This window comes from Solanum tuberosum, unplaced genomic scaffold (assembly GCF_000226075.1).
Source record: "Solanum tuberosum cultivar DM 1-3 516 R44 unplaced genomic scaffold, SolTub_3.0 scf00367, whole genome shotgun sequence".
In the NCBI taxonomy this organism is placed as follows: domain Eukaryota; kingdom Viridiplantae; phylum Streptophyta; class Magnoliopsida; order Solanales; family Solanaceae; genus Solanum; species Solanum tuberosum.
Window position 1 is genome coordinate 299,503 of NW_006239293.1, and position 17,440 is coordinate 316,942.

The 17,440-nt window shown below is 33.4% G+C and overlaps 1 protein-coding gene and 1 pseudogene across 1 annotated transcript in view; both read right to left on the reverse strand.

Moving 5' to 3' along the window:
- The window catches only part of LOC102597805 (GTPase Der), a 22,564-nt gene extending 14,819 nt beyond the window's left edge, over positions 1 to 7,745 (reverse strand). Inside the window, exon 1 of the mRNA XM_006361686.2 lies at positions 7,349 to 7,745. Coding sequence (XP_006361748.1) covers positions 7,349 to 7,688 — 340 coding nt within the window. The 5' untranslated portion in view covers positions 7,689 to 7,745. The remainder of the gene's footprint in view (positions 1 to 7,348) is intronic.
- A 3,294-nt stretch (positions 7,746 to 11,039) lies between these two features.
- Positions 11,040 to 13,486, reverse strand: LOC102603911 (beta-amyrin 28-oxidase-like; annotated as a pseudogene).
- Positions 13,487 to 17,440: the final 3,954 nt, after the last annotated feature.

Here is a 17,440-nt window from a genome sequence, read left to right on the forward strand (position 1 = left end):
CAGCCACTTCGTCAAGAGGCACTCATTATGGATTCGAAGATTCCTCACTCCAAGACCACCTGAGAGCTTAGGTAGCTGCACTGTTTCCCAGTTAACTAGATAGTACCCCTTCCTTTCTTTGTTTCCAAACCAAAGAAAGTCTCTTCTAAGTTTGTCCAATTTCTCCAGCACCTTAGCATGTAAGGGAAATAGAGACCTGACATAAGTGGGGAGGGAGTCCAGCACTGCATTTATTAATGTTTGTCGGCCCCCAAGTGACAAGTATTGAGATTTCCATATGGCTAACTTCTTCTCTGACCTCTGGATTATCCCATCCCATATCAGTAGTTCTTTATGATTGCTTCCCAGAGGCATTCCCAAGTAGGTTGTTGGGAATTGCTCAATCTTGCACCCTAGGATGTTAGCCAATCTTTGCATCTGTGCTACTTCCTTGATAGGGAATAAACTGCTTTTCCTCCAGTTAACCCTTAGACCAGAGACAGCTTCCAGGATCACAAGTATCACTCTGATATATCTAATCTGGTCTTCTTTTGCCTCGCAGAAGATTACAGTGTCATCCGCATACAACAATTGGCAAATCTCCATACTCACACCTGCCCTGCTACTAACTTCAAATCCCCTTATCCATCTGTTTTGAGTAGCTATCCTCAGCTTCAGCCCCTCCATGACCAGTATGAAAAGGAAAGGGGAGAGAGGATCACCCTGTCTCAAGCCCCTTTCAGATGAAAAAAAACCCACCGGTTCTCCATTCACCAGAATGGAGAACCTGACGGTTTTAATACAAAAACCTATCCATTTTAACCATTTATCTCCAAACCCCATCTGTCTTAAGATGTTTAGAAGGAACCCCCAATTTACATGGTCATATGCTTTTTCCAAATCAAGTTTGCACATGATGCCTGCTTTCTCTCCTCTTACTCTTGTGTCCACACATTCACTGGCTATTAATGCAGCATCCATGATTTGCCTGCCCTTAATAAATGCCATCTGGTGCTTGTTCACCAGCTTGTTTACCACCTGTTTGAGCATTTTGTACATCCCACTAATTAGACTTATTGGTCTGAAGTCCCTTAGTGATGTAGCTCCACTCTTCTTTGGGATAAGTGCCACATAAGTGGCATTCATACTCTTTTCAAAAACTTGGAACTCATGGAAATGCTTCATAGTGTTCAAGATGTCTTCTTTCAAGACACTCCAAAATTCTTTGAAGAAGCTCATTGGAGGGAAGCCATCAGGTCCTGGTGCCTTGTCACCTGACACAAAGATTGATGTCTTTTAAGATTTCTTCCTCCTTGAACTGTCTCTGCATCCAGATCTGTTCCTCCAAGCTAATGTTTGTGAAGTCTTGTAAGTTTAGATTAGGTCTCCATGTCTCTGTCTCTTTGTAGAGATTCTGATAGTAGTCTTGTATTTTAATCTTGATAACTTCTGGATCGGTGATGTACGTCCCTTCCTCATCAATTTTGTCAATGGTGTTGCATCTCTTATGTGTTGTGGCCATTCTGTGAAAATATTTGGTGTTCTTATCTCCATTTTTCAACCATTGGATTCTAGACCTCTGTCTCCATGCTATCTCCTCATTCTTGATCACCTCCTCAAACTCCATTGCCAAATGAACCTTCTGGAGTAATTCATCAACTGTGAGTGCTCTTTGCTCCATGATATTTTCTAATCCAGTAATTTGGTTCAGGATGTCCTCCCTCCTTTGTCTCCAGTTATTCTTGTTTTCCTTCCCCCATTCTTTTAATTTCCCTTTTAGGAGTTTTAGTTTGGTAGTCAAGATGTATGCTGGGCTCCCAGATACATTGAAAGAGGCCCACCATTCTTTTACCCTATCTTTGAACCCATCCACTCCCAACCACCATTTTTCAAACTTAAAATATGACTTCTTGAAATCCATATCTCCACATGTAAGCATGATGGGGTTGTGGTCTGATCCCAGTTTTGGCATCACTGATTGTTTGATGTGTTGATATTGTTCCTCCCACTGTGAAGAGTAGAGGAATCTATCTATTCTGGAAGCACTCTCATGATTTTCACTCCTTCTCCAAGTGTAAGACCCTCCAAATAAAGGAGGGTCTACAAACTCCATGTCATTGATCCATTCTGAAAACTCGGTCATTGCCCCATTGATTCTTTGGCAGTTGGTTCTCTCCTCTGGATACCTGGTGATGTTGAAATCCCCACATACTACCCATGGTCCCTCAAAAAGGCTTCTAATGGCTGCCAATTCCCACCCAAAGTTCCCTCCTTCCCCTCTATCACAGTCTGCATTAAATTGCACTTAAATGCCATGTCAGTTCTTGCTCTATGCCCTCAAATCTACAAGTAAGCATCTGATTTCCACTGTCTACCATTTCCCCCTTCCAAACTCTTTTGTCCCATAGCACTACTATCCCCCCACTCCTTCCAATAGCTTCTACATGAGCTTCTCCCAACCATCTGTTGTTCCAGATTTGTTGGTAAAGATTTGATTCATTCCTTGTTAGCTTAGTTTCAACCAACACGTGAATGTCAGCCCCCCATTGAAGCAGCAAATTTCTTACAAGTGCTCTTTTGCTCTCCCCATTTAACCCCCTAACATTCCAAGATAAAATTTTTATCTTCATGACCAACCCTCATGTGAGATTCTCCCTCTTGTTCTTGGCTCCCCTTCTTTGAATTTCATATCGAAAGCTAAATTCCTAATTTCTTTAGGGATTACAGCTTTTGAATTAACCTGCTTCTCATTCCCCTCTTTGTTTTGTTCCATTCCTCTTCTTTGATCAATCCTTAACATCAGTTCATATGCTATGTCTTCGCACCCCTGGAAAGCTGCCCCAAATTTTTTCCCTAATTTAATGACATTTGAATGTATCCACAATGTCGCTTTCTCCTTTGCTTCTTCCTCACTGATCGACTCGTCCACTTGTAATGGCTCTATTTCATTGTAATACATCATCTGCTTAGGGTTACTCTCCTGTGTTTCTTCTCCTTCCCAGGGTTCAATTTCCATGGAACTACTTCCAACTATGTTCTTTTCCCCTTGAACAATCTGTCTTTCCACGCACTGCATTATTCTTCCTTCTTTCTGCTTTTCCGTTGTGATTCTGATGGACTCCAGTTCGTCAGCAATGACGAGGAGATCCTGATTTTGGCCCGTATTCTTTAGGTGAGTATGGATATTACCTATGAAAGGCTCAGCTGTTTTAATTATTGTGGGCTTTGGTGATTTGGGCTTAAGGGGAGGCCCAGTACTCTGTCCCTCAACAAAACCTGACCTGCCTAGGTCTTTATCCATAATAATATTAAGTCTACTGCTGCTAGGTGTCTCCATCGGCCCCACCCATGTGGACCCATTCCCACGTGACACATCCCTGCTTCCATCCCATGTGCCTTCCACCTCCAGCTCCTCAATATCCATCGGATATTTCCCAGTCCTTCTTTTTCCTCTTTCGTGCTCTGTTTCTTTTTCTTTCAGAGAGGCAAACAGGCTGTCTACCTTCTTTCGGCTCTTGTCACTCTCATCTTGATGGTCGAGCCTGTACTCGTTGACCATTTTGTATCTCGCCGGAGCTTCTACCCAGATCGGTAGCGAGAACACTATGTCACCATCGGCGATCTCTACGAAGCGTGGTATTTCCTCGAGAGGTCCCTTCACCTTGATACGAGCCCATCTCATATGGTTCTTGAGAAGCGTTTCTTCTTCTGTCTCTAACCAGCCACCGCACTGGTCCCCTATTTTCTTCATTACTTTTTCCGACCAAAGCTGAAGGGGGAGCCCAAGAGCTCTTATCCAAAACCAGTGGAACTTTGCCTGAGACGGATAGGCCCCTGTTGTTGGAGACCACCATTCGAGTTTCAAGCTTATGCCCTGTCTCTTCCATTCTCCACCAAGAATGTGTTCAGCGATCTTTCGAGATTGGAATTCAAACAAAAATTGGATTCCATTCAAATCGAAGACTTGGAGGTTATGAACCCCTTTCCATGCCTGTTGTGCCCATCTCCTAACATCATTACGAGTGGGGATCTCTCTGCAGTCTGGAAAGCATCCCACTAGGCATCTGCTTAGGAGTTCGTTACCGCCTTTGGATTTGCAGGCCTGAAAAGAGTTAACCTCCTTTTGTATTTCTTGTTCCTTTGGAGCCCATCTATTCCTGTGTAATGCTTCTTTATAACTCCTTTCCCCTTCTGTATATCTGGATGTAATAGTCTCTTTGGCATTTAATGCAAGCTGTGTATTCGAATCATTTATGAAGCCTTCAATTTTCGTTGCAAGCCCCAACCACCCTTCATTAAAGTTGTTCTCAGGTAGAATTATTACTGATCTGGATGCACCATTTACTGCAATCATAGAGATGAATCTACCATATTTATTGAACTTCAAAGAGAAGTATAAATAGGTAACCAGATCTCTACCTCTCCATGATTTAAAAGCTTTCCCCCTTATGTCTGATGCCTCTCGCAACCTCTTGACTAACCATAACAATGCTGCTTTGCTAAGTGTCATCCTTCGCATGAGGAGCTTTGAGCTCTCCACCCAGTCGAACCAAGTTCCGTTAGTAGATTTTGTCTCGGTTAAGTCGTATGATTTACTCCCCAGCCTGAAATAAATACGATTCTCCATTGGAGGAGAGAAAGGTTTCAGAAAGGAATGGGAACGAGATTGGTTCCGGTGGTCGAATACCACCGGATAGGTTGTCTGGAAGCCTACAGGGGCCCTTAGAGGACCTGCCTAGGAACACGTGCCTGGGAGCATAATTTTCATCAACTCCCTAAAACCTTTAGATTCTAAGGTATGTCTTTATACTTCCAGCCTATTGTTAACTCCACCACGTGTCTCATCGATCAATATTATGTTGTCTACGAATTACATACACCACGACACCTCCCTTGAATATGCCGCGTCAATTTGTTCATTTCTAGGGCAAATAGAAATTGGCTAAGGGTTGATCCCTAGTGCAACTCTATCATGACCGGGAAGTGCTCATAATCACCTCCCTACATACACCACGGCAACTCCCTTGAATATGTCGCGTCAATTTGTTTTGTTCATTTCTAGGGCAAATAGAAATTGGCTACGGGTTGATCCCTGGTGCAATCCTATCATGACCAAAAAGTGTTCTTAGTCACCTCCAGTGGCGGAGACAAAATTTTAAATAAGGGGGTTCAAAATCTGAAGAAATAGACACACGAAGTAGTCGAAGGGGGTTCTACATCTACTATATCTACCTAAAAAAAATATTTTAACCATGTACAAATAATATCATTTTCCGCCGAGGGGGTTCATTATAGGTGGCTCCACCACTGGTCACCTCCTATTGCTTTTATCTAGGTCTTGGCTTTGTCGTACATGTTTTTAATTGCCCTAATGTAAGCCACAAGAGCATCTCTAGCCTCCAAACACCTCCATAACATCCCCCTCCCCCCCGGAACTTTATCATAAGCATTTTATCGACCACCTTTCTAGATATATAGATAGTTCTCTCCCATACATGTAGCTCCTCCCTAAACTCACTTCGCTTCTGCCTCTAGCAAAACGAAAAGGAAGGTAGACTGCCCATCTTCGAAACTATCAAACCTGTCATCAATGACCAAGTCTTTTGTTGCCCATTTGGTGACCTACTCCTGTGAACCCACTCTTTTAGAACCTTCCAAACATACTAAGTCTTTAGGAACTCTTCCATAGCTCTGACCTGACCTTCAGACAGACTGAAACTGGGTTTCTTACCTAGATCTTCTCTCCTGCACTTCCGAACCAAATTCAAAGAAGGCAACTCCAAAGCTTCCTTGTAAGACTGCATGTTGACCTTCCTTGCTTCTAGAAAGAAGGAGTTTCTCCCTCTAGACATTGTGAAGCAACAAGCTCTCTCACATGCAACTTGTATAGACCAAATATAATATACCAAACAATGACTGAAGAAAAGCTCTGTAGGTCATGTTTTTGTCTCTCTCCAACCATGTTTTTCTGAACATTTTTTTTAAAATACAACAATACTTATTGATGTTGTGGGGATAAACCTCATATACATGGAATATACAAAAAGGTATTGAGCTTAAGCAAAAATATAGTTCTCTATGAAAGATACACAATCATCTAATAAATAGGAACTTCATCAGTACATCAAAAGTTAATAAAAAAACAAAAAGGCATGTCATTTATATGAAGTTGTATTCCATTCCTTCAAATTATCTCCTATTTTTTGCTCTCCGAAGTACCTATATGAGTGCCAAAGGGGCAAACATCCCAAACTCTACATCTCCTTCTTCTCCTCCTGAATGCCCAACTTTACAACACATTCTTCACTATTACAGGCATTCACTATGTATTCCTCACAAATTCAGAACTGTCCACATAACTGACTGTTACTGTTATAATGAATAATAAACATAGCAAAGAAACACTCCTTATATTTACCATATATCAGACTCCTTTTTACCACTCCAAAAGTTACCTTCATCAAAGTATTATATTTTGAAGAGAGTCATTGCATGTTTGAATAGATAGCATGCATCAATAAAATAGTTACAAAACACAATATTATACAACTACTTGATGCCGCCTCAGAGAGCTGTCTGGCCATTCTAATCTTTGTGAGTATGAAGGTATATAGGTACATAAAATTAATACTCTTTAGTGTATATCCAGCTTGAATGCATGATTCTCCTCATGGAATGCCAATATATTTTGATCCATAAATTTCAGAAATTAGCTTGGTGGTCATAATTGCACCCATTCACACCCAAGTATTAAAAACACTGTTATAATAAGTCTTTTTCTAACACCCTTCTTGTCAATCCAATTATTGAATCACCTAGACAAACACCACCATCCAAATGAGGAAGCAGCAGCAACATTAATAACTTGTTTCATACTTACTAGAGAAGAAAAAGAAAAACACACAACCAAGTACTTTCAACGAATTCCTAACTCTCTCGTTCTCTACGGTATGACGTAATGTATCTTTTTTCCATGAATAACTTTGACGGGTGTGTAATAGTGATGGAGGATCAGTGGAGTTAAAATATCATTGCACAACTACTTTTCTGCAAAATGTTTGAATTTCCCCAAGCGCCAATAAACAAAAACCCAGTATAGTCCCAAAAGCGGGGTCCGGGAGGATAGAGTATAAACACACCTTACCAATACCTCGAGGAGGTAGAGAGGCGAACATATCAAACATTTTTACTTACTTAAAACGTTTTCAAGAACCAAACACTGAACAATGATGGCTGGGTAAAGTACATTTTACCTCATACCAAAACAGGGGTCAGTTTCACTCCCACTCAAAATTCAAAAAATAAAGAACTGGAAAAAAGGGGCATGAAAAGATAAACTGAATGTACGGGGAAACAGAGATAAACAAACCTATAATCAATTGTCGAGACAAAGAGTCGGAAAATTCTCGAACCACAAGTTGGGCTTCACGTTCTAGTGAATCAACATCAAGGGTATCTTCATCTTCAGCATAATCAACTTCTTCCTCAAATTCAGACCCTCCAATTTCTACCATTTCATCTCCGTCATCTTCTCTACTTGTGGACAATTGTACGGCCGGTGGAAGACAAAAACTCCGGCTAAGATTACAGCGGCGGAGGTGGTGGCAACGGCGGGAGAGAGAGAATGGTGGGAGAGATGAAGAAGAGGGTGAAATTGGAGAGAGAAGAGAGAGAGTTTTTGATAGAGAAACTGCTGTACTGAGGTCCATGGATGAAGAATACTGCTTTGCTAGCTGAGAGACTCAGGCAGCTTTATCTTCCTCTTTCAAAAAACAAGAGAAAAATATCTTAAGTTAAAAGGGTATATTTGGTAGAAAATGATTTTTAATGGTTCGTGATGTCTAAGCTAGCTTTCGCGCATGATATTAGATAACTCGTTTATCAAAATTAGGATAAATGGGAAGAATACCGAGTTAATCTTTATTGGATTTTGAACCTGAATTCTTAACTATTTTATTGATCACTATGTCATACATTTAGATGCAATTTCATAAATAACCTTTTATATACAAATATTTAAGATAATATTTTCTATTTATTTATTAAACATATAAAACAAATAAGAAAATTATTTATTTTCTGAAAAATATTAAAGAATATTTTACTTCATAGCAAGCACGCTCATATCTCTCCTTGTACTTTGAAGTTATTTATATTAGTGATGATATTGGATAATCTTATATCCCTCAAAGAACTTTGGAAAATGCAAATTTATTTGAAGAAATTTTAATAAATAATGTTATTTGCACCCAAATTCATAAAAAGATAAATGAGATTTTGTTTGATTAAGAAACATAACAACATTTTAGTTTCAATATATAGCAGAATATATCGTATTCATGCGTATTAAGTGTATTCCTCGTTTATACAATATTATCATAGTAAAATATATTATATTCACGTGTGTAATAATAGGGAAATATGTTATATCCATGTACCCAATTGCGATCTATAGTTTAATTTTTGAAAATTACTTGTTTAAAATTTTGACATGGAATTTATATTTTTATAATGGGTCGATTTTTTAACTATACAACTTAACAACTGTATTTACACCAACATAGCAATATTTTTTTTCAATTATATAGCAATACTTTTTTTTTCAAAAGTAGAATCTAAATTTTAAAAAAAAATTCCAAATCATCCATGCTTATCCCGATTCCCATAAATTTCTCCAATAATTTATCTTCCCTAATTTATTCAAATATGCTATATATTATCTCCCATAAATAGAGGTTTCCTACCAAAACAAAACTCCATTTCTCTGAGTTATCATATTCATATTTTTGAATTCATAGTTATTATAAATGGTTGTATATAATAGATATATATCATGAACACTTTTGGATTACGTGTTGTCACATATTCAGAAATATTGATAAAAAATGAACTTATTGGATGATATTCTGTTGTTGATTTGATATGGTAAATAAGCCAAATTCTTGGTGAAATTATGATAAATAGGCACAAATTTATGTAAAAATAAAGGATCATAATAATGGTGTATATAGTAAAACAAATGTTTGGAGTATACACCAACCTAAAACAATAAATTGAAAAGTATTAGATGTTAGTATATTAGTTTGGACGCTACAATAATTAACACTCAATTACTGTAAAATTGGTTTACTTTGGTTACAACTGGTACAAAACTTGGTATAAATGATGGTATATATAACAACCAAATGTCATAATGATGATGGTATATTATCTTACATATGAACATACGTATATTAAAATGAGTGCAGTAATAAATTATTTGGTGTAATTGGTGGTGTAAAAAGCTACAAGTTTGACGATCTATGGTATACAATTAGAACCTCATAAATAAAAATATTGTACATATTTTAGTGTATTTTAAGTATGTGAATTGGTGTAAATAATAATATGAAAAATAGTTCCTACATTTATTAAAGTAACCTGATAAAATCATAAATTTTAAAAATTGGTTTAAGGGTATGTAATCTTTGACTGTTTTTTTTTTAAGTTTATTAAATGGGTAAAATATTGGTAAAATACTTTGGTATTTCTTTGACTGTTTTTTTTAAGATCATTAAATGGTTAAAATGTTGATAAAATACTTTGATATTTCAATAAATGACTTATGACTACAGTCTTGGTTAACACTGAAACCATAAAAAAAAAACGTTGTTGAAAAAAAAATTGGTTTACATATGAAAAAAAAACACAAAATGGGGTAAACACATTGGTATGTATACCAACCTGCAACTTTGAAAGAAATCCAATCGATCATATACAAGTATTTAGTATAATTTTTCAATAATTATAAAACCCAATTTATACCTAAATTTATACCAAACTCACACTATAAATTTATCACAAAATTTAACCAAAAAAGCAACCAAATAAATGCATAATCACATAATAAAGACAATATCAAACAACGAACTCAAAACCATAAACGCAACTAAAATATAAATCTTCTGGCAGATTCAAATATATACAAATCAACTAACAAAAAAATTAGCCTTATCAAATTGTTAATTCATTTATACTTTTACGTGGAGTCTTTTTCATCGAAAATTGATAAATTTTTTGGTTAGTTGGATTGTGAATCGTTTATGTGAAGAAGATTAAAGGTTAAGAAAAATGAAGAAGAATATGGAAGAGAAACCCTTTTGACTTCCCAAAATATTTTCAAGATTTCTTGAAACTATAACTTCACATTGATAAGTACACCCCTTTCTTGGTAAAAAAACAGCTTTATCAAAAAAGGAATAAACTAATTATGATCCCCAAAAGGTCCACTAAGCCTAAAAAAGGGAAAAAAATAAAAGTAATGAATCGTGTGTATTTGAAACTGTTTAGGAGAGAGAATATTTGGTAAATATTAATATCCTAATTATACTCCATATAAAAGGTACGAAATACTAATAGTATGAGAGAGAAAAATCTGTAAAACAAAATTAAAATAAATACAAAAATTAAATATTTTGTTATGTATGTAATTTAAAAACTTAGTTTGTAATTAAATATAAGTATATTGATATTTTGTTAATAAAAGTCTTAAGTAGTATATTTTTGTAATTTTCCCTTTTATAATCTACTTGTTTAAAAAATAATTGTTTTTTTCCTTTTTAGCATCTCACTACAATAAAAACAGATTTTAGAGGCAACAAATATGCACATTAATAAAGAGCGTTAAAATCTTTACTGACATTAGTTAATTGTGATTGGATCCAACGTCACTACTTTACAGGCATTTACAAAGTGCTAAAATGTAATTGTTACTAGGAATTGCGTCTAAAAAACATATTTAGCAGCATCTAATTCTTATATTACCGCTAAAAAGATCATTTTTAGTGTAATGTCTCTTTATTCCAACTTTCCACATAATATGTTTAAGACCACAAGATTCAAGAGCATTTTGGTTCATTTAACATATCTTTGACATAAAATTACAAGATTCAATTTTATTTTATTTTTTTAAATTTCGTGTCAAATCAAAATATGACAAACAAATTGAAACAGATTAGAAGTGAAGTATATATAAACTAGGTTTACATCCTTTGTCATATTTTTTTTTCATATAACAAAGCTTAAAGAGTAGAAAGGGTAACAGGATATCCATCTGTTGGGATGGCTGTAGAGAAAAAGGGTACATATTTTTTTCTAAAGGAACCTTAGCCTCCCACCTAAATTTTTTAAGTACATGATGAAGAAAAACAAGAATTAATATTCTTGCAAATTCTTTTCCAGGACACATTCTATGTCCTCCACCAAATGAAACTGATGTATAAGGAACTACTTCATTTCCTTCAAATCTTGAAGGATCAAACTTTGTAGGATTTGGAAAGTATTCACCATTCTTTTGTGTAGCTCCAAAACTCAAATATATCTGCAAATTTATTTTTGATGGAGTATTTTATTTATATTGATAAAAAAAAAAAATGTTCAAATATGTATCGAATTTTGAGAAAAGGCATATCTATGTCATTCGTTAAAAGTTTGGCTCATCTATGTCATTGTCGTTTGAGAAAAGACTCATTCATGTTGTTATTTGTTAACTGAAATGACGTAAATAAGACAAAATTTTAACGTATGACATAAATGAGCCTTTACTCAAAGTTCGATTATTTTGAGCCTTCTCATTTTAAAAAAATGATTTTTATTAATGAGGTGGCTGAATCATAATTGACCACGTGTAAAGATGGTTTTGCAAAACTAAAAAAAAAATTTAGCTTACAAGTAATGACATAGATTAGCTTTTTTTTCAAACGAAAATGACATAGATAAGCCAAACTTTTATCGGATGACATAGCTGAATAGATGAGCCTTTTCTGAAAATTCCATATATGACATATTTTTTAAAAAAGTGAAGAAAATATATATACCTTCCATCCTTTTGGTATGTGAAAGTCTTCATAAGTGAAATCCTCTATGGCTTCTCTAAAAACACCTTGAACAATTGGTGTGTTTCTTAATACTTCATTCACAAAGTTCCAAGTCATTCCAACATAGTTCTTTTCTTGGAATCATTTGCCTTGATATCTCATTTTGCTCTGTCATTTTATTAGGTCCAAATTTACAATAATTCAAAAGATTTTGTGAATATATATTCATGTTATTCAACACAAATAATCCACTTTTTATTTAAAGATAAAAGTAGAACCAATTCTGATAGAAACATTTAGATAATATTCCTAATTTAAAACAAAAAAAATTATTTAGCTAGTATATATTATGTGGAAAGAAAGAGTAATTTTTCTCTTCCAATAATCTCATATTAGATGTCTTGTATATATTTTGACAAGTAACACAAAGAACGATTTGGATAAAAACTTCATTTATGTGAGGAATAATAAGATGTCATGTCAAATTCAACTACATAAATCTAAATAACGATAAATCAGATGACAAATAATAAAATCATCAAAAACACCATTACAATATTTTTGGACCAATAGTTTTTCCACTCAGCTATCCTACTCTTACTTAAAATTAACTTCTATACCTGAATAATGTAAAAGAGTTTTATACAAGATGTAAATTTACAAGAAAAAAATTCTTTATAACAAATCATGCAATTTAATTTGAAAAGACAAAAAAAAAGAAGATATACCTTCCATTATTTCATTGAAGAATTCAGGGTTTTGTTTAAGGTACTTCATTGTCAAAGTAATAGTTGTAGCAGTAATTTCATAACTACCAACAATAAATCCAAATAATTTATCAACAATTTCAACCTCACTCATAATTGCCATCTTCATCTTGTTCAATAATCAATTGTGTTAACACATCATTATAATAAACATTTTCCAAATTTGAATTAATCTCTACTAATTTTTCTCTTCTTTCTTCAATAATCACCTTCATTTCTTTTCTTAATTCATTCCCAGCTTTCATTGCCTTATAAAATGTTGTGCCTGGTAAATTTATGTCCATTACCAAAAGACCTCTTGAAAAATTCTTGAATTTCTCATAAATATTATTATCCGATTCTTCGATACCTATAAAGGCTCTAATAGAAAGGGAGAAAGTGAATAACTTCACTAGATCATACACTATAAGGGAATGTGACATATATAGTCCATAATACTAATAAGTGTTTCAACATTTTGTGAATTCAAAAAATAACTAATGACACTTTGAGCCCTTTTAGTGTCATGTTCTATAGGTACAAATGATGTTGAAGGGAAAAGTTTTTGAACAGAATTAGGTCTCCAACCACTAAAAAGTTTGTTACCTTTGGTAAATATGAATTTGTTAGCTGCTGGACCTGAAAAAATAACAACTTTTTGGTCAAGTAATGAGGTTTTGAATATATTAGAGTTGTATTTTTTGGTTCTTTCTTGAACAAACTCATGGACAATCCATAGTAAAGTGATACAAGGAATTGAATGGTTTCTCCAATAATAGGCCAACCAAATGAATCTGGTGGAGGTAAAATCATTTTTTGTTTACGCTTAGCAAAGAAATATTTGAATAAAAAATTGATGATTATAGCAAGAGTGGTTGCCAATAAAGAGAGGAGGAATAAGTCCATCTTGTGTAAGAGTTTTTTTTTTGTTTTTCCTAAAGTGGTATTCAAGTATACTATATATATAGAGAGAAAAAATGTTTTTTTTTCTTTTTCTAATCAGACACATATACCGTAACTAAAATAATTTTTAGCGGTAATAAATATGTACATTAATAAAGATTAAAGAGTATTAAAATTTTTACTGACATTAATTAATTGTCATTGAATCTAGCATCGCTATAGGTTTTATAGGAATATTTACAAAGAGTGTTAAAATGTAATTGTCACTAGTAATTGTCTCTAAACAAACATATTAAGCGGTAATTAAATTATTGTCGTTTTTTTTAAAAAAAAATACCACTAGACACTCTGTCTAGTGGAGTGTCTAGTGGTGTTTTATTAATATAAAAATCCTCAATAGGGATAAGTACAAACAAGGGGGCTAGGTCTTATCTTACTGATCCTATAAGGTTATGAACTTCTACTAATTAACAAACATGAAGAAAATAAGAACTAGAAAGAGTGGTGAACTAGTGATAAAAGCTAAGTGGTGCTCTAGCTCGCAACGTACTCTCTTTATTGGCGTGTTGAGTCACTAATCACAAATTGCTTTTTTTCAAAAGCACTTTTTTGAAAAATTATTTTTAAAAAAAATACTTCTAAATATAAGCAGTTTTTAGTAGAAATGCATACACGATCTAAATTAGTACAAAAGAAATACTTTTTATTGAGATGAGAAGAATCAGATGTAAAAGTCAAGAGTTTGGCGATAGTTGATTTTACGAATATCAGTCTAACTTCAATTATATCGTCCAAAAATCAGAAAATTAATTACTATCTTTGTTAAAAATAATAACTTATGAACTTTTCTCCTTGTTTCTCAAAAAAAATCAATACATTAGTCGACAAAAGTAGTGCATATGTGTTCAAATTCATTATTGTTATATCATCAAAAAGTTTTATTATTTTTATATTTATATATTTACACTTACACTATTTAATAAATTAAAGTTTTGGTGGTACGAATTGTACTTTTGACATTTTATTTTTTTATTCAATATTTTATCACTTGATGACACATATTTCAGCTATTGTGAATAACTTGTTTTAAGTTTCATCCTCACTCGAACAAAGCTTTTTCCATATCTATATATACTTTGTGTCAAACAATAATGAGGTCTAAAATTGAAAGATTTTTTTGAAGCTTAGGTAATGTAATTATGTAAAAATGAAAAGTTTGGCAATGGTTGAATAAGTGAAAGTTTGGCAAAATAAAGTATATATATTAAAATTATATTAAAAACACTATAAGTTAAAATAATTAGTCGTTTAAAATATTTTAAAAAAATTATAAGCAAAGAAAATTATCGTAGTCAATACGTTCTATTAAATTAGGTCTTGAGCCTAACTCACACCCGAAAAGCTAGCTCAAAGGGAGGAGGATTGTCCAAGCCTTATAAGGAGTCCCACCCATCTTATTAACCACCAATATAGGACTTCTATCGTTCTTTAACACCCCACCTCACGCCCAGTGCTTAGCATTTGGTGCGTGAGCAATTTTGATTTTTTGGGGCCTCAACATTGGGTGAAATGGACCATGCTCTGATACCATATTAAATTAGGCCTTGAGAACTCACACCCCAAAAGCTAGCTCAAAAAGAGGAGAATTGTTCAAGCCTTATAAGGAGTCCATCCATCTTATTAACCATCAATGTGAGACTTTTGTTATTCTTTTAACACGTTTGTTTTATAATTTGAAATGATGAATATAATATTGTTCAAAAGCCAAGAGAAGTTGACAATTGACCAACTTGATGGCTCAACTAGAGATTTACACCACTGGAAACTAGTGGCCATGCATCTCATCTAGAGGGTTCAATATGATGAGAAAGTGACCAAAATAGTTGCAATGTATTAGTCGTGCTTTATTTTGGTTATTAATATATTTTAGTTGATTAAAATGATTATTAATATATAATAAATATGTTTATTTTGGTTCTTAATAATGTATTTTATTTGATTAAGATGATCCTGAATATGGTGTTTATTTTGGTAATTTACCCTGAACCTAACGAATTTATAATTAAAGAAGACTGTCAAATTCAATTATGGACCCCACGTAGCTAATAAAATCCATATTATTGTCTTCTTTGTTAGCTCCAGTACAGAAAGAACTCCATAAAATCTAACGAAGATAAAATGGTGTTAGATTTTATGGAGTTCTTTCTTTGGAGTTAACAATAAACACCAATAGTGAATTTTGTTAGCCACATAGGTTTCATAGTTAAATTTAACAAATTTTTTTATTATAAATATGTTAGCTTTAGGATAAAAGATCAAAGTAAACACTTTTGGTTTTACATTTAGGACCATTTCAATGAAGTGAAATATATATTAAGGACCAAAATGAACATATTTGTTATACATCAAAGATCATTTTAGAAATATATTTAAGATCAAAATAAAATATTACCCATACATTAAGAACTATTTTGGTCATTTTCTCATATTGATCAATTAAGTATGTATATCCGCTATGCTAGTGCAAAATTCTACACTTCTTTATGGGGTCGTTTGGTTTGGAACAAGTTATCGCATAATTAATTATTTCGGAATAAGTTATTGCACCATGTATATGATATAACTTATTCCATCACTATGCTATAAATGATGGGATAAGTGGTTCAAAGACTACTTAATACCTCAAATCCAACATAAGATAAAATAATCTTACATTTTATCCTGAAATTATTATACTTTATACATCATATCAAAAGACTCCTAAAGAGTTCAACTAATGTATTTTGAATTTCATGAGTCGAATCAATTTTGTTTGTCAAATTTTTATTTTTTTAAAAGAATATTTTATGTTAACAATTATTATGACTTACAATATTTTTTATAGCTTTTTTTTTTTAAAAAATCAAGAAGATTTCATGTCAAAATGCACGATCAAAATTTTAAAATTTGACTCGCAAAATTCAAACTATGACATACAAATTGAAACAAAGAAAATGTTAATAGTAATAACATAAAAATAGGAATTGACTAGTTGTAACGATCTGTATGGACATTTTGTACTTTTGAATTCATTTTTTCAGTTTGATCCTCTATGTAGCTTCATTATGCTGCATATAACATGTGTGGATGAGTGATACTATTCTTGAGATGATAAGATGCGTTTTGAGGAAGATTTTCAACTTTAAAAGTTTAAAATTTGAAAATTTTGATCAAAGTTAACATTTTAGGTTAACGAGGTCGAATTCAAATTTTGACAGTTTTATGAGTTCTGGAGACGAGAAGGAGAAGACAAGACGTGCCAAATTTTGTAAAACAAAAGTGCCGAATGACTACTTATCGTAATAAATAACTTATGTCTTTAAGTGGACTATTTTTTGTGTAAGAAATATATCCTAAAGGACATTTTATGTAATTTGCCAAAAATAAATAAATCAAATTGGGCCTCTTGTTGCCAACCCAATGGCTCAGCCCATAGACAAAAATAGGGTGAACTTCCAATTGGGGCCTAGTAGCTATTAGAAGGCTGAGTCCCTTTTTTGTGCCATATGATTTCATACTAATTTAGGAGTATATGTATATCTTCATCATTGCATTTTCGTTCTTACATGTTGTAACTTGTAAGTTAAAAGAGGAAGGAATCTTTCTATCCTCCAAATAGTTGAAAATCAAATTTACTTCAAGGAATAACCCAAGCAATGCATATCATGCATTTTTGTAAAATTGTTACTCTTTTCGTTCCATTTTAATTGTCGTGTTAATAAGTCTAAAAAATTCTTCCAAAGTAATAGTTACTTTAGAAATTCAAGACTAAAATTAACAATTGTTTTCAATTGTACCCTTAAACATTAAAGAAATAGTTCTTTTTACTCTTGCTCAATTCTAAAAAAATAATATTAGGGGTAACTTAATAAATTATACCTTGTACAAAACAATAACATGCCTAGTGTAATTTCACAA